Genomic DNA, 19,979 nt, shown 5'->3' on the forward strand with positions numbered 1-19,979 from the left:
GTCTAAGATAAAACAAATTTGAAAAAATATTGAATTAAATTTACTTATAAAAACGTGTAAATGGTGATTTATATATTAATTTTAATTGTACCATATGCAAAATTTTACTTACAAATTAACATAATTAACTGTAATAATAATTAATTGAAATACTTACTAATTAATTACTGTTTCCAAACTCGTCAATATTATTAGCAAAATATGGTAACAGGGACATGTCAATTAGTTTAATAAATAAAATTAGAATATGATTGTATATATTTTACATTTATTCAAAATCAATTTGCAAAAAAATGATTGATCAACAATTCTACGAAATTGTGCTCATGAATGTCAGTAAATATATCTAGCATATGTACATAGTCTCTGTATTATACAATCAAGAAAGTTTTTGGCCTATATTATGACTTTGTACTATTGGTATCGTAGAAGATTTTGATTTACAAAGTAATGTGAAACATTTAAATTAATTGCATAAGTGATTTATTTATAAAATTCTGCAGGATCCTTGCAGAGTTTATCGTGTTTTACTGGTTCTAAAGAAATTTCGTTCACAGCACTTTTCAAGTGATTCAGCGCACAAAAATTAGGAGGCAGCTTTCCTTTTTTATTGCATCCTGGCAGACGCAAAGCTTTCAAACAATCTTTCTTCTTTTTTCTATAAAGTATCTGTTAAAAAGCATATTTCTATAGACCCATATTTCAAAGCGAGTTAAAAAATAAGGTATAAAAACAACAGAATACTAATTTTATAAAAGAACAAATTGTTTTTGCAAGGTTTAGTAATTCTTACTTTGACTTGCCATTTATTATCAATGGTTTGATATAATTCAATTATGTGCATTGCACCATGCTCAGGATACAAATCGTCAGGATCAAATAGTTTTGCATCTATAGTAGTTCCATTTGGAGCAAATCCTGTTACTAAAGCTGCAAATATACCTTGTGGAACCGTTAGTATTGATAATCTACGTTCATTATTTTCTGGTTCTAAAAATTGTCCTTTCTTATTTCTAAATTCTGTATGTCTTGTAAAACATCATAAACAATAGGCCCTGTTGAAGAAGAAGTATCAATCAATCTATTGATATTTTTGGAATCTAATCGGGATTATGATATTCTAAATCCTTTTATATTATACTGGTTTTATTATCTACAAAATTAGAATACTAATTTTTATAGAGTTACCTGAAGCCAGTTTTCTTTGTATTTCATCTGCTGTCAAAGAAGACCACATAAACAGTTTCGAATATTGTTTAAGTTCGCTTCGAATTCGTTTCCAGTACTTCATTTTGCGATAATTTTTTTTTCTATATGAATAAAACTAAAAAAAAATATTCGATTGATATTTTATAATACACATGTCATTAAATTTAAATATTATTACATACCACGTTATATAACGATTCGTATGCTAGCCAGATATCTTGTGGAGTTTGGATAGCAGTTCTTTTTGGTACAATTTTTTCTTTCAAAACGGCTATAGCTTTTATGACTTCATCTTTTATAATGGGATATTTTACTTCAAGTTCTTGGAAAAATCTTGGACATTTTTCTGCACTATAAAATTTGGTATACTGAAAGCATTGAAATAGTTATAAGTTGACATCGTTAATTGTCTCAAGTATTCTAAATTGTAGATGTACCTCCTGCATCGCTGGAAATTGTGTAGAATTCTTTTTTGCTATAGACCATATACGATCTTTTTTATACCTCTGAAAGCAAGTGACTGGTTTAACTTAAATGATATAAAATTACGTTTTTTTTTTATTAAATTTGCATGTAACAATCAGAATAGAGTAAGTAATTCTATGAACTACAGTGAGAACATAATCTGAACAAATCTATAACGTAAAGTAAAGGAAAAAACTAACTATAATAATAATAATAATAAATAAATAGAAAAACAATAGTTAAAAAAACATAAGAATAAATATAATAATAGAATAGAAAACTGTTCCATTGACCAAATAACTATATTTAAACCTTGTATTTTAATATTACTCATGTCATTCGACAAATGATATTTCTAAATTCATGGATAAAGGGTAATGCAATTACAAACACTGACAAATAGTTTAACATTACAAATTCATAAATACTTCAAAGAAAATTAATTTTAATGAATAAAATTTTGCACAACTAAGTCTTACAATATGTGCAATACTTAATCGGTAGTTTTTGTGTTAATAAAATTGAATTGAAATTAGTAATAGGCGTGAGTGAAAAAATACTATGAGAATGTACATTTCGGATTATTTTTATGGATAATGTTAATTTTAAATCAGAATATAATTCTACAATTGATTATAGTTTTATCATTTTATAACGATTATGAGTGCAAGAATATGTCGTATATGTGATACAAGGTGTTTTAGTTTATATTTTATTGTTTGTATATAAAATTATAAAAACATTGTTTTACTATATAGTTGCCCATGCTTACCTTATTTTCCAACCCGGCTGCTAAAACCAATGCGGCCTGTTGAGTTCTGGGAGAACCACTGGCAAAGCTCCAGTATTTATCTTTGGTCCATTTTTTTATTCCAAACTTTTCTTTGTACATTTTTCCAATTTCTACACCGTAATCATAGGCATCGTTTCTTCCACGCTAGAAAATGATAAATCAAATCAAATAAATATAATTCTAATTAATGAATTGTTCAATATTTAACGTACCCAACTCAATCGACTAGTAAATTCAGATCTTCCGAAAATTGTTGGCCCTCCGGGATAATCACAAGGCCAATGTGCTGGTCCCCTTACAGTCTGAAATATTAATTATTATCTATATTACTAATTATTAATTATATTATCCACAATTATTAAAGTATTTCTTAATTGTTCTTTACAAGATAACTTGCTCCCAAGAAAATTAATTATTTCTTCATATATCGAACTATGATATGTTACAACCCTTAAGGTTTATATAAGATGAATACTAAACATTGTAATAAAATAATTTTCTATTATCTAAATTAGTATTGAATTTGGAGATGATAGCATTTTGGCTTTAAAAAAGATTATTCATCAATGGTTCATATTTTTAATTCTTACTTTGTTAACTCTGATTTGATTTAATAAAATAATAATATTTTGGAGAAAAAAATTTAATTAAAGATAATTTCAAAAATAGAAAAAATACAATCAAATTTCCAAATTCGAATTACCGTTCTTACATAAATTATTCATTTTCTTATAAAAAAATTCTTTCTACTATGAGAAATATTAACTTATTGGTTACTGAACTACATTTGATTGAAGTTTTTGAAAATCTAAAATTTAGATGAATCAAAAGAATGAAAGATATCTTATTACAATATTTTGTTAGAAGTATGTCTACAATTAAATGTATCTTTAAGTTACATTCAATTTGATAATGCTGCCTATTTGGCTATAGAAAATAATGAATAAATACTACTTACAACAAATACAAATTTCAACTTCGGTTCTACATTTTTCTTTGGGTTTTCGTCCTTGCAATAAATAAATGTAATAAGTGCACATATACATAAAAACTTTGAATACCACATCCTCGAATTTTTGCATTTAAAATCTTAGAAATTGCAAAATTAAATTTTCCAATGGTACTTACATTGTATATATAAGTTATATTTGCGTTGGTTTGTTGTTGATTCAGTTGGTGTAAATTTATTAATAACAAAATATTCAATGTTGCAAAACTCAGTTCGACAATTTGAATAATATATAATACATAATTATGTGTAACTTTAACAAACTATATAGTTATGGTCTATTGACCGTGAACTTCTTTTAACTTATCGTTACAGTATTAAACTGAAATAAATGCTTTAAGTACTCATTTCTTAATTACTTACTATTTTTCAATATGCAAATCATTAATATAAACTGAAGCATATATAATATGTCGACCACAATCCAAAAATTCAGAACTGTGTAAAATAGTTTAGAATAGTGTAAAATAACGCACATGAGCCACTAATATGTTTCTTTGGTCTGATTTTTATAAATGATTTTCAATTACTGCTATTGATTAATTAAGAATAATATTTGAGACCTGAATCTAGAATAAATTGCATAAACTTCAAGATATAGAGAATAATTAAATTAATAAAGATGAGTTTGAGCATATCCTACTCAAAACTTGCAAATGCTAATGAAAATCGCAAACTGTTAAAATTTAACAGTTTTAGTTTAATTTTTTAAAACCAAACATAAACAAAAACAAAATTAATAAGTTACAGTTAAACTAGTGTCATTTTCAAATGATTCTGAAATAGCTTTGCTATTATCTAGTGAAACTGAAATTAAAAAAAATTATTAAAAAAATGACTCGTCCTATATTCGCACTACATCAAATTGATTGACATTTTAAAATGCGTCAAGATAATCTGGTAAACATAAAAAATTTAATGTTTATCTGTTATTTGAATTATAACCGATTCAGATTTTTTTTTGGTTTTGTGCTAAGCAAATTCTGAATATAAACAAATTTTATTATAAATTATATTGATAATTGATAATAAATTTTCAATAAACTGTTAGATGAAGCTGAAAAATAAATTGAAAAATGAAAAACTCTACTGATTACGCAAAACTAAACTAGTGGGGTGTATGGTATCGTGCCTTAAGGCAAATTACTGGAACTTCCCGTACCGTAACGAAATATTCGAGAAATATTGAATGTTTTCAAATAGATTATTACAAATATTGTAACATTGTCTAATATTTATAAGAATTGTATAAACTGAATTGCAAAAATGAAATTATTTGTTTAAGGTATATTAGAACTTTGGTCAGAATTAAAAATAAAATTTGAACTATTTTCGATATACAAAAAAAATGATACAATTTTTTTCCAAAATCAATTATTTTGTTAAAACGAGCTGAAAGTTCTTTGAATCATTTAAATTGGACGCTTAGTTCTCTCAAAGACTGCCATTTTTTGCACATTTAGTTCTGTATCTTCGAAATGGCTGAGCCTGCCATTGCCAAAAACTAATAATCACTTCTCCCAATCATTACTAATTGAATGTTTTTTAGATCATTTAAATCGGATGCTCCGTTCACTCAAAAACTCGATTTTTATTTTCTGCACTCTTTGCTCCGTATCTCCGTAACGGCTGGACCTGCCTTTGCCAAAAACTAATCAGCTCTTTTCCCTATCAATAGGAATCGAATGTTTTTTGAACCATTCAAATCGGTTGATCCGTGCGCCCGAAAACGTGACTGGATATTTGTATCCATACATACATATACACACACATCCATTTTTTCTGAGGTATGCCAAAATGTTCAGAAACCTTCAAAACGTCGAGAAATGTAAAAACTTTCAATTTCGATTTTCGGCCCATTACAATAACTTACCCTACGGGAAACAATGCTATTTTTCATAGAGTTTCTGAAATCGCCAAAACATATGTTGATTTCACATGTACACATGCACAGTTTTTTCAATTTTTATATCAAATGATCCCCAGGACTTGAAACTCGAGAAAACAACATTATTGTATCAGAATTTCTGAAAAAATACAAACATTTTGAGCATTTTTTTAGAAAAGTTAAAAAATAATATAATATATTAAGATTTATATCACTATTATTACCTGATCTAATATTTGATTTGTGTTTATTTATATATTCTGTACTTTAAGTATTGAAATCATTTAGTATGTTTAAAAGTATTTAAAGTGCAAGTGGGTTATAATTGGAAAATATGTAAAGATTTTAAATATAATTTTTATTATTTTTTGTCCTTTAACGTACTTAACGCAAACAAACAAAATTGCAATTTTTAAAGTTTTTGCTGCTATGTTTGTTGATAGACAAAAGACAATTTATTTAAATTTTAATTAAAAAATATGTAACCCAATATAAAACATATAATTATTATTGTGTGAGTATACGTCAGTCTTTTTGAAGCATATTAAAACTGTCGGATATTCATCTGTTGTTCCATCAGCATATTCTAATAATTATTCTTAAATACCTATAAAATATAAGTTTTGAGGTTTCTGTACTATACCAATCGCAAATAAGTTAGTTGCAAATATTTTAGTGGCATTCTAACAAATTAGAATTAAAATAGCATCTTATACATAATGTCTATGTATTAAAAAATCAAAATTGGATTTGTTTCATATTATAACATTGAATTATAAGTATGGTCGGAGCATTTGTTATTATTATTATTTTGATATAATATAAATTATTACATAATATTTATAAATTATTCATTGTTATGTATTTTTATCATCACTTAATCATTCTAAAGCACTTTCTTGCATGCAGAGCTTTTTATGTTTTATTGGTCCTAAAGAAGTTCCATTCACTGCATCCTTCAATTGCTTCAGAGTACAAAAATTTGGCCGCAGCTTTTCGTTTCTATTGCATCCTGGCAGGCGCAAGGGTTTTAAACAATCATCCTTCTTATTTCTGTAAAGTATCTATTAAAAAAAAACACGTTTGGATATACTGGATAATAATAAAATAATAATTTCATGATAACTTAAAAAATATATTTATGTGCAGCATTTACCTTGACTTGCCATTTATCATCATTTACATGATACAGTTCAATTATGTGCATTGCACCATGCTCTGGATACAAATCATCAGCATCAAATAATTTTCCGTCTAGTGTCGTACCATTTGGGGCAAATCCTGTTACTAAAGCTGCAAATACTCCTTGTGGAACCGTAAGTATTGATAACACACGTTCATTATTTTTTGGTGCCATCTCATTATTTTCTGGTGCCGGTTTATTATCTTTTGGTACCAGATTATTTTTTTCTGAATGATTACCCCTTATGTAGTTGATATCTCGCAAAACATCAAAAACTATAGGACCTGATAAAGCATTAAAGCACCTGATAATCATTTATATTATTTGGTTTATTTTTAACTTCCCGTAGGGCAAGTTATAGTAATCGCAAAAAAATCGAAAATGAAAATTTTTATATATCTTTACGTTTCAGAGGTTTCTGAACATTTTGGCATACTTTAGAAAAAATGGATGTATGTGTGTGTGTGTGTGTGTGTGTGTGTGTGTGTGTGTGTATGTATGTATGTATGTACGTGTGTGTATGTATGTGCGGATACAAATTTTCGTCGACGATTCCGGGAACACGGATCAACCGATATGAATAATTTAAAAAATATTCGATTTGTATTGATAAGGAGACGTGCTGATTAGTTTTTGGCGAAGGCAGGTCTAGCCGTTCCGAAGATACGGGGCAAAAAGCGCCAAAAACGGTACCTCCGTTTTTAAGAGAACGGAGCGTCCGATTTGAATAATTCAAAAAAAATTTTACTTGTATTAACAAGATGTAGAATTGATCAAATTTTCATGAAGGCAAGTCTAGCGGTTTCGGAGATCTAATGAAAAAAGTAAAAAAAAATGCCATTCGGCGGTTAAAAATGATCATTAGACATATGCACATTAAATTATCAGATATTTTATAGAGATTTTAACAATAAGTATAATTTTTTTTCACATTTACATGGGTTCCGTACCAATGCTCATGCGTTAGACGGCGGCGCGGCACTTGCGAGCTTTGACATTTCGTCTCTATGCAGTTCAAGCAGTGCGATTGCTTTGAAAAAAAGTTCAGAATTTCCAAAATATGTCAAAATGAAAAAAACATTTTTTTTCAAAAAAATTTTTTGTTTTCAAAAAAAAATTTATTTCCAAAAAAAAAATTTTTTTTTTTAAAAAAAAGTAATTTTTTGTCAAATTTATAGTTTCTCAAAAATCTATTTTTTTTTTTGAAGTACAATTTTTTCAAAAATGTTAATCGTTTTTAAAAAAATAATAATTTTTGGTACGGGAAGTTCCAGCATTCCACTTACAGCTAGTTTAAGTAGTCATTCAGTCATATTACTGTGTTTGAATACTAATTTTTTTTATTTGTTACTCCAATTATTTTATTAAATTCTTATTTTTCTATATATAAATTTTAACTGAAAATTTACTTACTAGCATACAAAAGTTAAAATCCTGAAGTAAAAAATATAATGCAATAATATTGTACATTTCAAAGTCCAAAAATCTAAGGTTTTATGGCGAATACTATCAAATAAACAATTATTCATACCTTTAAAAAAAGATGAATGCTATAAATAATTGTTTCTAATATTACCTGAAGCTAATTTCCTGAGGGTATCATCTGATGTCAAAGAAGACCACATAAATTGTTGTGTATATTTTTTAAGTTCGTTTCGAATTTGTCTCCAATACTTCATTTTATTATGATATCTTTTTCCATATGAATAAAACTGCAAAAATATCAATTAATTATTATACTAATAGCATAAGTCTCGATCTTGGAATTTATTATTACATACCACATTATATAACGATTCGTATGCTAGCCAGATATCTTCTGGAGTTCTGATAGAAGTTGTTTTTCGTGTCAATTTTTTCTTCAGAATGACTATAGCTTTTAGGACGTCTGATCCACGATTTGTTTTAGGATAATTCTTTTCAACTTCTTGTAAAAATCTTGGGCATTGTTCTTTGCTATAAAATTTGAGATACTGAAAACATTGAGATGATGATAAAATGATTTAGTGAGTATTTATCTCAATTATTATTATTATATATGTACCTCCTGCATTGCTGGAAATTGAGTAGTCTTCTTTTTTTCTAAGGACCATATACGATCTTTTTTGTACCTCTGAAAGAAAGAGATAGGTTTTGTTAAGGTTGACTGGATGATTACCACGGGGTTAAACTTGGGACTTTATTAATACAAAGAGTTACGAATTCATTTAGAAAGTAGAATAGCTATATTTTTATTTACGTAATTTCTTTTGCAATAAACTTACACAAATAATTTTTATTTTCATATGATTTACCTTATTTTCCAATCCGGCTGCTAAAACTAATGCAGCTTGCTGAGTTCTGGGAGAACCACTAGCTAAGCTCAAGTATTTAGTTTTGTTCCATTGTTCTATATTAAACTTCTCTTTATACATTTCACCAATTTCGACTCCATAATCATAAGCATCGTTTCTTCCACGCTAGAAAATGATAAAGCAAATCAAATAAATATAATTCTAATTAATACATTTTTTCATTTCTAACGTACCCAACTCAATCGACTAGTGAATTCAGATCTTCCGAAAATTGTTGGCCCTCCGGGATAATCACAAGGCCAATGTGCAGGGCCTCTTACGGTCTGAAATGTAAAATTTTAAGCACAATGAAAGTATTGATTAATTGTTCTGAGAGAATTAACTATTTCATTGTGTTCTTTATTGCATTTACTCCCAAATACTAAATCTACTAATAAAAGTATAATTTTATTTTTATTCACTTAATATTTGAAACATATTTTCTTGCTTTTAAAATTAATTTTATATAAATGATTTAAATTGAAAATATGTATAGTTTTTTAATTTGTGAATACCAATTTTTATTTTTACGATAAAAATTTAATATTATTGAGAACAAAAATATTTTTAGAAAAAAGAAAATTTATTTTATTCAGGTTAAAATTTTTGAATCTAATATTCTAACAAATGATTGAAAACTGGAAGAAAAAACATGATTGTACTATACATGGTTTCATTAAAAAAATGTTGAGTCCATACGCCCTATTTTTTGATTTTGATAAACTCTATCCTTCTAATTTTACATGTATTTATACTTTATTAATACACTAGCGTTTTTTTAAATTTGTATAACTGTAACGTATTCTTAAGATTAAGTACATTTTTTATATTGCAATCTACTATATGAATTATAGTAGTAAAATATAGTGGCTATATAAATTAATGAATAATTTTATTACTTACAATAAATACAAATTTTAGCTTTGGCACTTTAGGTGCAATTTCCTTTGGGTTTTTGTCATCACCATTAATAAATGTAATAAGTGCACATATATATAAAAACTTTGAATACCACATCTTCGAATTGCTGCTTTATAATCACAGTAATTACGGAGCTAAATTTTCCAAGGGAGTATACATGGTATATTTATAAGTAATATTTGCGTTAGATTGACGTTGATTTAGTTGACGTAATTTAATAAACAGCAAAATAGTCGATGTTACGAAACTAGCTCTGCGTTTTGACTGTGGCATATGATTTAAAATAAAATAATTAAGTTTACCATTAACAAGGTATAGTTTTGTACTAAACAAGTGTTTCTTCGCAAAACTAAATTTAATCGATTTAGGAATGGTTGAAATTCTCAATTTTTTTTGTTCTTAATTTAATAATATAATCAACAGTTTTTCAGTATTATACAGAACTGTTTCCAGTAATAATATTCAGAAATTACAAACGGCTATAGGAAGCCTAAAATTTAAATCGATATTCATCGAATTGTTAAAAAAATCTTTTGCAAACGTAACTCACTTTTAGCAGAATATATACAAACTCAAAAATAATACAGAAATACTAACTTACTTTTCAAATACCTAGATATTTTTATATCCAGAGTTAGCAATTTACGAGAAACTGAAATTAATATACAAATAAAATACTCTAGTATTAAACTTAACAAAATTTAGTACTTATTTACTCAATAAAGTATCCACTCATAAATTTTCATGATTCAATAAGATTGGAAAAAGATAATTAATAACATATCAAAATAGTTTATTTAAATTAATAATTTTTTAATATTCTGCATGCAAAAGTAAAATTATTTTTAATCATTATTTAAACAAAATTAAAATATGAACAGGATAAGCCAGATAATTTCGTTGAATCAACCAAAGTGTATATATATATATATATATATATATATATATATATATTGTGCATGTGTATAAGAGTGGGAAAAGACACAGTATTATTTTGTACCATATTTTTTTATGTATAAAACCAAATTTCAAAAATTTTTCAAATCTTTGTCATATTTTGTGATAATGAACTTAGAAATTTTCGAATACAAATCAAATTGTTGAAATCTATATTTCTCAATTACGCAAATATTTGTTCTATATATCGATTGATGTAATTTTCTCTTCTTTAATTCAATTATTGTATATTTGAGTAGATATTTCAAAATTCAAATGCGTCAATATAATTTATTTATTACATGAAGACATCATAATTTTGATACTCTATTTTCTATGCATGACAGATAGTTTGTAAAATATGTATGCTCTTTTTTATGTGTTTTTATCAAATTTTTTGTTGGTTTTCAGTGCTCCAGAATCTGTTAAGGATCCAAATCAGAATGTAAAAAATGTGCCGAAAATAGAAGATTTGAAAGATCCTTTGACATTAAAATTTGTATTTGTGGTAAGAATTCACAAAATATTATATAGTTTTTTATTAAATAAAATTTTGAATAAATTTTACTAAAGGTAATGAAAAATGGCGAAAGTTTTCCTGATGAATACATGATAAAAACAAATCCTAGTTATGAATGGAAGCATTACAAATTCCCTCGTGGGGAATTGACAAAGGCAAGTATTTACTTTTGTAATAATATAATAGAGTTATTTTTCAATTCATTGTGAAAGTTTTCTTATTATAAATTCAAGAAAAAATCAATGATTAAAGTACACATAGTTATGTGCAAAAATTCAAGATTTTTGTCTATCTCTCTTATATTTTTTTTTCGAGAGAAAGAGGTATAAGTTTTAAAGAAGGCACTTGTTAATTCAAGTTTAAGTCAAGATCACGTCAAGTCAAGTTTTATCTCAAAATCCAATTAACTCATTTTTTATTAGTTTAAATTGTTTTTTAACTAAAGTACAAATTATCTGAACTAGACCAGGGACAACTAAATCTTAATTATTTTGCAGTTTAATTTCAGTATTTTCTAAATTTATCGATAAATTAATGTAATGCCTTAAAGACTACATAGTATCTTCATCTTAAGAAAATTTAGGCCTATGTAGTCATATAAAAAGTGGTAATGTTTTTGTGGTATTTGCCAAAATGGTAATGATTAGCGTTGTCCCAAAATATCAGATAACTAATTTTGAAATACATAATATACATTATTATTTTTTAAATTGAGTACAAATAATCTGAATTAGACTAGAGATAACTAAATCTAAATTATTTTGCAAATTAAATAAGAAGTTTTTTTAAAAAAAAATAATATATTTTTTTAATGTATACATTTAAGAATAAATAAATAAACTAATGTTTATACTTTTAGCTAGGAAGACTTACTATGTACGAAGCTGGTGAAAACCTGAGACACTGGTATCCGGAATTCCTGAGCAGATCTTACGTCACTAAACATTTAGTAAAGGTTACTGCTGTTGGAAGTAAATTTACTGTTAATTCAAGGGAAAGTGCCTTAATTGTAAGAGCAGCACTTAGACAAAAGGTAATATAATAATAATTACTGATATTTTAACTCACTACATACTAGTTCACTTTAGAAATTTTATTAGAAAATAGAATATTTTTAACTTGTAGGTGCTATATCAAAACCAAACCCAAACTTTGATTTGGAATTTTATTTATCATAGTATTAATTTGTTATTTGTCTCACATTCCAAAGACGTTGCAAGTAAATGCATATCTTGATTATACTAACAATAAGTGAAACCTTCATAATTTACAATGTAAATTTTACATCATCGAACAAAAAGTTGTCTTGATCTTTTTTTTTATTTATTGAAATAATTTGAAATTTTTTATGAAGTAAGAAAAAAGAAGATAATATTTAGAATACTTTTAATAATTATTAAAAGTTAATTATCTTGCAAAGTTCGAGATTTTTTTGTAATACTTAGATAAATCCATAATAAGTTGTATAAAAATATAAATCTCTCTTCAACAGAATAAAAAGCATAGCTTGAAAAGAAAATGGTCTACAAGAAAATTGGCTTCAACTAGAAATGACGAGTTTACTAATGCTGTAAGTAGGCATTACAATTTTAATTATTAATTTAATAATATGTAGCCGCCACATTTTTCTGGCAACACATTTTAACTAGTTGGTTATTGGTAATTTGCCTTGAGACAAGTTACATGAACTTCCCGATTTGTGTAAATAATCGACTTAATCCATGATAGATAAATTAAGTTATGAGTAGTTAAAAGTATTCAAAGTGGATTTATTACACATTACACATTATTGAAAATCGACAACGTCAACTCGGTCGGAGTATTTTTTAAAATCAAATTTTCAAAAATCAATAATTTTTATAATTGAGCCAGTTTCTTGTAAAACTTTAATTGTTTAGTATTTTCATTAACACCAAGTACTCCATCGTTATACCAAGTAAATCGTCTATTTTGAGTTTTAAAAAACGTCAAAAAACCACTCATTTTCTCAAACTTTGATGAATTTTTAAAATTAAACGAATTGTCGTAAGGCCGTAATATTTCAGTAAGTTCTATAAGACCATAATATATATCGCCAACAAAAAAGTTCCATTAAAATCGGCTTAAATTTTGTTTCAACAGTTAATTACAAGAAAACGGCTCGCTAGATTTTCACCTAAAACTAATCAGTATCATTCCCAACTAATATATAAAATCGATTCGGTAGTATGAGCTTAAATGTGGACGAAAAGTTTTACGCTTTTTTCCGAATTACAAAGAAACGGCTCGGCCGATCGTCGCACAAAACTGGGAAACGATAATCCTCATCGAGATATATCAAATAGTTTTTAAATTTTTGAAGTCGGTTCAGCGTTCAGAGTAAACGTCAATAAAAGTTTTAATTTTGACAAATGCCAAAAAGACCATACTAATTTTTGCAAACTTTGACGAATTTTTAAAGCTAAACGAGTTGTCGTAGGACCGTAATATTTTAGTATGATCTAGAAGACTATGGTATCTATCGTCAAAAAAATAATAATATAAATCGACGAAAAAACTTTTTAACACAAGAAAATGGCCCAGTCGATCTCTACCAAAAACTAATCAGCACGATTCCCAACCAATATCTTTCGAACGGTTTTTGAATTTTCAAAATCGATTCAGAATTGCGGGCTAAAACGTAGACAAAAAAATTTTCACTTTTCTGCGATTTACAAAGAAACGGCTCGGACGATCGTCGCACAAAACTCAGAAACGCTAGTTCTCAGCGAAATACATCGATGGCTTTTAAATTTTTGAAATCGGTCGAATCGTTTTTGAGAAAACACATACTTTTTCCAAATTTGGTCTCATTTGATTCAGAATGCATTGAAATGTCGAGAAAACATAAAATTAGCGATTCGGATTTTTTGAAAAAAACATAAACTTCTCTTACGGAAAGTTAATAATTTGCCTGCTTTTTACATATTTCATGAATTAAGCAAATATTTTTCGTAATGCTACTCAATATTTTTTATTGCGAAGCTAAACAATTGTTCACTATCTTCTTCAAGTTTCAAAGTCTTCTTAACATTTTAGCATATAATAGAAAAAATTGATGTATGTGTGTATATGTTTGTGTGTGTGTTTGTTTGTATTGTTACATGTATTATACATATTTTCCTCAAAGAACAAATTGTTTCCATGATTTCAAAAAATTCTAAAGTTTCTACATATTTAAAGTTATTTTACATGAGGTGCAAGCAATTTCACTTAAGGCACGTTGATATTGTTAATGAAATAAGTACTTATGATTTGCATAATTATTTTTCATGTTTTTTAAAGTTTTACTGAATTGTTTGACTATATCATTATGATTTAATACTGCTAATCTTTCTAAAACTATATGTAATTAAAAGTTTGTCAAAAGTTTTTTTTATTTATTAGGCGTCAGACTATTACTTAAAATGTAAAGAGTATCGGCCTGCACAAAATAAGGCTTTGTATGATAGTTTAATCACAAAATTCAAAAATGACTCCGGCTTCGGAGGATTGTGGAGAGCTTTACAAGAAAATACCAAAGCCGATTTGGATTACAATAATTTGTCAAAATTGCAATACTTATTCGAATTATATGAAACTAGCGTGAGTATAATTGCAAATTTTTGAACATTTTAATTGAATTTTATAAATACTGTAAATGTTTCATTTGAAAAATTATTAAGAAATATATTCTTGAAAATTTGATTGAAAATAAGGATGAAAATAACCAAATTAATATCTAAATATATTTTTTTAGGAACTGAGTGGTATTGGATTTCCTCATTGGCTACATAACAACAAATGGTATACTTACTATGAGTTAATGCGAGAATACGTTAATGCATCATATTCAACAGATTATTTAAAAACTGTTGCTGGAGGTTTGTAGTCAATTGTCATTTATCACAAACATTTAACAAATGTACAGAATATAAAGCAAAACGTACAAAAATTGGAAAATCATAAAGAATTGAATTTAGTAGTAACCGGAGTAACATGCAACCGATAGTTTTTCTATGGACTTAATCACTCGCGTGTTTATCATCGAGTTTGAACATAGGAAAATTAAATTTTTCTCAATGTAAACTTTATCAGAAACATAAAAAAAATCAAAAATAAAGCACATATTCCAAACTCTTCGTGTACCATTTTTAAAACATAAATTTATATTGTTCAAAAAATGTTCGAAATTTTATTCTAAACGCTAATTCTATCCCTTTTCAAGGTCGTATGCTTCAATACTTTATTGATAGAATGGACGACAAGCTTAATGGAAAATTAGAACCTTGCGATACACGAATGTTAGTAAATGTTGGCTATGGCAAAACAGTATCGCCCTTTTTGGCAGCCTTAGGTGGTAGCAAAGGCTTTACCCATTCATATGAAGTGGCCTCAATTGAACCGGAAAAAAATGAAACTGTTGTCAATGTGACTGTGAATAGCTTCAGACCTTTCCATGGCGGTATGGTGATAGTCGAAGCACATCAATTGGATAACGATAAGGACTTTTGGCTAAGGGTAATTATATTAAAAATGTAACACATAATTGTTTTATAGTTGGCCACAGATATTAAGATTGAAATCTTATAATTATGGAGTCAATTGAAACAAATCATTTTGATTTGGTTTTGAATTGGCAATGAATTTGAATCATTTTATTTGAAACATATTTATTTACATATTTTGTATTAAATTAGCTTATTGGGTGCAATCTTAAAGCATATTTATATTTAGTTAGTTTTGTATTAAATACAATTAAACATATTAATTTGACAACACTTATTAGTACGCTAGTCCTTCCTACTTCTATGTGAACAGCTATAAATCATAAAGCACATTAATTGAAGAAATCTCATTGATGTAATATTTCATTTATCAGGTTTTTGTTAGTGGAAGTACAAGTAGCCCAATTGAAGAGTTAAAAATAAACGACTGTACTTATCCATGTAGCTACCAAAAACTCAAGGAGAAATTGCAGTCTTCACAATTAGCTGTTAATATGCAAGACTGGCTAAAAGCGTGCAATATAGGGTCTAGTTGGAAAAAGTAATAAAATTTAGAAATTGTAAAGTAGATTAACTAAATTAAAAACGTCTTTGAAGTACCACTTTTAGTCTTATTGTCTTTTAGGAGAAATAGCCTAGTTTAAAAGGTGTTTAATAAATATTTAAAAACGTGTATTTTATTCATTCTTCAGATATTCAATTTAACTTAAAATATAAGTTTAAAACAAATTAGTTCTGCACAATTCATTAGTTACGCATTGCATGTTATAATTATTAGAAACTTATGAATATTAGAAAAATTATTAAATATAATTGTTAGAAAACGCAGATACATCTATCCCCCGTATTACACGGTACTCGTTTCACACTTTTCGATCTTACACGGTTTTTGAAAATATTTTTTTCTAACGCAATTTATTAAATTTAAATTATGTAAATTTGAATTTATAAAAACTGAACAATATTTTGCTTATATTTACAATAACATTTTATTGTTTTACTGTCAAAATACAACACTACACCTACGTTACAGTTACGAATTGGTGGTCTATGATGGAAATGTATTGAGATGGGAACTTTCCGTTTTATGATCAGTACTAAATGTTTTGTATGTATAAGCTAGTTTGTTTGAAACAAAGAACGTCATTGTTTTTTGAACTTTGTTTTTAATTGTTAGCGTTAATTTATTCAAGATGAACAAATAACAGAATCATTTTTTACAAATTCATTGATTTATATAAAAAACATATGGTGCTACATCGGCAAATATGAAAATAAATAAAACTAGAGAGTTAAAGAAAGGTTATATCTATACAAACCAATTTCACTTTTTATCTATAATGAAAATTGCAATATTTATTATAGATAATCTATTATTGAAATAAATTCATTTTCTTATAATTAATAAAATTTCTTTGATATTAAGAATAATAATATTTATTTTTTTGTTCAATATATGTATTAGTTATTCATCATATTAAAAAGTTATGAAAGCGGCTTTTTTATAGTGATTTTTGTTTAGCGCGGTTTTTCCATATAAAAGTGAATTTTTCGAGTTACACGGTTTTCTCTGGAACGTAACTTCCGTGTAAAACGGGGGACAGGTGTATGCAAATTATTTGTGAACTTGAACATAATTTATGTCACATTAAGAAAAGTTACGATTCTGAACAATCGCACGCAAAAAGATTTACTTATAATTAAATTGAATAATTAAATTTAATAGATATCAAGGCTGATTAATATACAAAGAGATTTTATTTATATTACAAATGATAAAACTAATCTTTGAAATTTTGTCTAATATTCAGAAACACATTACCTACTTTAAAATCGCTTTTATCTACAGCGTGAATACGTTATTATTGCTCATTTGTAATAATTGACTTTATCTGCAAATCGCGTATATTTGTTCAATACATTATTACAAAATTTGCTGTTATGCAAGTTTGCAAAAGTAATATACATATTATATATAGGCAGCAACTTTTCTCTAGTGAAATTATTTATGTTTTATTTTTGCACAAATGCTAGGCTAAACAACAAAAAACTCAGCAAATTACCAAATAACAAATGTGTGAATTATTTATTGCCACGACAGCAATATTGACGCAATTACTAAAAAAACTAGTGGAACATTTGTATCTTTTAATAAATTTAGAAATATTATTGTAATAATAATATTATTGATATTTTTGTTTACAACGGCTTGCACAATCTACAATAAATTTGTTGATAGGTAAATATCGGCGAACAAAATTAGGAATTATAGTTGAAAATTAGAATCTAAAAACTACTTGTTTTATTATAATATATCTAAAATAAATAATCATAAATTATCTAAAATAAATATATTTATAAACAAAAAATGCTCAAAATAAGCTTGTTTGCATATTTGTTGATAACTGTGGAGTTTCATAATCCAGCTTTCACACTGGAACTAAATGAATCTAATTTGAAATTAGTATTTGCGGTAAATATTTGGTTTGAAAATTATTTAGTTTATGAATTTACTAATATCATCTATACATTATATATAATTAAAAAAATATTAGCATAGTGATTAAATATAAATATTTAAATTGAATTTTTTAATTAAATAGAAAATATATTTAAATTGGTTGAATCAAAAATTCTCTTTAAGAATTTGTAAATTATTATTGATATTTATTATTGACACTTAATTATTGTTGATTATGTATTTTCTAGTTTTAATTGATATCTTATATATATATATATATATATATATATATAATTTACTAATATTCAACCAAAAATAATGGTTTAGTTTTTATTTGAATTTTTTTTGCAGATTGTTCGAAATGGTGAGCATTATCCTGATAAATATGCTTTGGAATATGAAAAACGATTTAATAAATATACATTCCAACCAGGTGAACTATTACAGGTAAACAAAAAATTCACAATAATTGAATTTGATTTATGTTTTACTATTATATGTATATTTTATTTTACAGTTAGGTAAAGAAACTATGTATGATGTTGGGAAAAAACTGAGAGAAAGATATAATGAATATTTGGGTGATCACTCTCTTACAAAATATCTCGTTAAATCCTCTGGAGTGAAAAATAAATTTTCAAAAAGAACTTTGGAGAGCGCTCTCATTTTGCAAGAAGGATTGAGGAAATCTGTAAGAGACAATAATTATCATAGAAAATATTATTTAAGTCATAATTTCAATCAAATATTTTCAAAACTAATCGAATTTAATAAAAAAAAAATATATTAAAACATAAAACTGAAACTTTCTGACATTCAGAAATATAATTGTTTTTAAAACATAGTTTTATAATTATTATATTCAAATTGAATTTCATACAGATTATCAGAAGCATCTTAAATGATCTATTAATTTCGGCAAATAATATTAGTGGTATATTTATTATATACATTTTACATAAATTTAAATAAACACTATAAATATAGAGATATTTCATTTCTACTATTTCAGTATATTATCAAACTGCAATAATATTATTCATTATAATTTCATAATGGAAATTTATTTTTTATTTTGAATTAACTTTTATTTAATTACAGGAACAGAAATATGTTCTAAATCGAAATTGGACTGAAAGACAATGGTCGACTGTTGAAGATCCAAATTACACTGACAGAGTGGGTAACTATAAATCAATTAAAAATTTAAAATATTTATTAATTAAATTTATAATAATTTTAGGCTAGTTACTATTATTACAATTGCGATAAATATTTGGAAGAACAAAACAAAATACTACAACGAGAACTAAGAGAAAAGGTACTAGGAAAATATAAGGAATTGATGGACGTGTTTAGAAGAAATACTAAATTAGAACTACAACCAAACAAGTTGAATGAATTGTTTTCATTGTACGAGTTGTATTATAATGAAGTAGGTTCATGAAAAAATAATTTTCTAAAGTTTAAAAGTTAAGATATGGTTTACCAAGCTATTGCTTCTAATCCAAACTTTACTCCTATTTAATAAAAATATTAGGTACAATTTGAATTGTTAGGTAATTAAATTTTAATTATTAAATTCATGATTAAATATTTTAACCTGATGTAATTTTATTTGCGTTATTTTTAATTTGTTGAATATTTTATTATGTATTTCTAAAATTATTTACCTAATTTTATATTTTGGCAATAATTCGCTCGTTCTGAATATTTTTTTTATTATCTCTTTTTTAAATTAGAAAAAAAGGTATAT

General features: G+C 26.1%; 4 protein-coding genes across 4 annotated transcripts in view; 2 read left to right on the plus strand and 2 right to left on the minus strand.

The window, feature by feature from the left end:
* The window catches only part of LOC113385884, a 74,198-nt gene extending 57,891 nt beyond the window's left edge, over positions 1 to 16,307 (plus strand). Inside the window, exons 2-9 of the mRNA XM_026623707.1 lie at positions 11,149 to 11,245; positions 11,311 to 11,412; positions 12,117 to 12,290; positions 12,750 to 12,827; positions 14,663 to 14,860; positions 15,015 to 15,138; positions 15,483 to 15,775; positions 16,137 to 16,307. Coding sequence (XP_026479492.1) covers positions 11,314 to 11,412; positions 12,117 to 12,290; positions 12,750 to 12,827; positions 14,663 to 14,860; positions 15,015 to 15,138; positions 15,483 to 15,775; positions 16,137 to 16,307 — 1,137 coding nt within the window. The 5' untranslated portion in view covers positions 11,149 to 11,245; positions 11,311 to 11,313. The remainder of the gene's footprint in view (positions 1 to 11,148; positions 11,246 to 11,310; positions 11,413 to 12,116; positions 12,291 to 12,749; positions 12,828 to 14,662; positions 14,861 to 15,014; positions 15,139 to 15,482; positions 15,776 to 16,136) is intronic.
* On the minus strand, positions 484 to 3,533 carry LOC113385882. Its single transcript, XM_026623705.1, has 8 exons — positions 3,426 to 3,533; positions 2,680 to 2,769; positions 2,447 to 2,611; positions 1,647 to 1,715; positions 1,392 to 1,577; positions 1,189 to 1,324; positions 794 to 990; positions 484 to 669 (listed from the first exon to the last, which is right to left on the minus strand). Exons 1-8 carry the CDS (start codon positions 3,531 to 3,533, stop codon positions 484 to 486), a joined length of 1,137 nt encoding a protein of 378 aa, XP_026479490.1.
* Positions 6,246 to 10,074, minus strand: LOC113385883. The gene is made up of 8 exons (XM_026623706.1): positions 10,045 to 10,074; positions 9,075 to 9,164; positions 8,842 to 9,006; positions 8,592 to 8,660; positions 8,329 to 8,520; positions 8,124 to 8,259; positions 6,521 to 6,831; positions 6,246 to 6,428 (listed from the first exon to the last, which is right to left on the minus strand). Exons 1-8 carry the CDS (start codon positions 10,072 to 10,074, stop codon positions 6,246 to 6,248), a joined length of 1,176 nt encoding a protein of 391 aa, XP_026479491.1.
* Positions 16,308 to 18,130: 1,823 nt separating the features above from the next.
* Positions 18,131 to 19,620, plus strand: LOC113385885. The gene is made up of 6 exons (XM_026623709.1): positions 18,131 to 18,235; positions 18,575 to 18,670; positions 18,741 to 18,914; positions 19,325 to 19,402; positions 19,467 to 19,544; positions 19,600 to 19,620. Exons 1-6 carry the CDS (start codon positions 18,131 to 18,133, stop codon positions 19,618 to 19,620), a joined length of 552 nt encoding a protein of 183 aa, XP_026479494.1.
* Positions 19,621 to 19,979: the final 359 nt, after the last annotated feature.

This window comes from Ctenocephalides felis, unplaced genomic scaffold, assembly GCF_003426905.1.
Source record: "Ctenocephalides felis isolate EL2017-DRISC unplaced genomic scaffold, ASM342690v1 CF-g0.4_SCAFFOLD_03571, whole genome shotgun sequence".
Classification (NCBI taxonomy): Eukaryota; Metazoa; Arthropoda; class Insecta; order Siphonaptera; family Pulicidae; genus Ctenocephalides; species Ctenocephalides felis.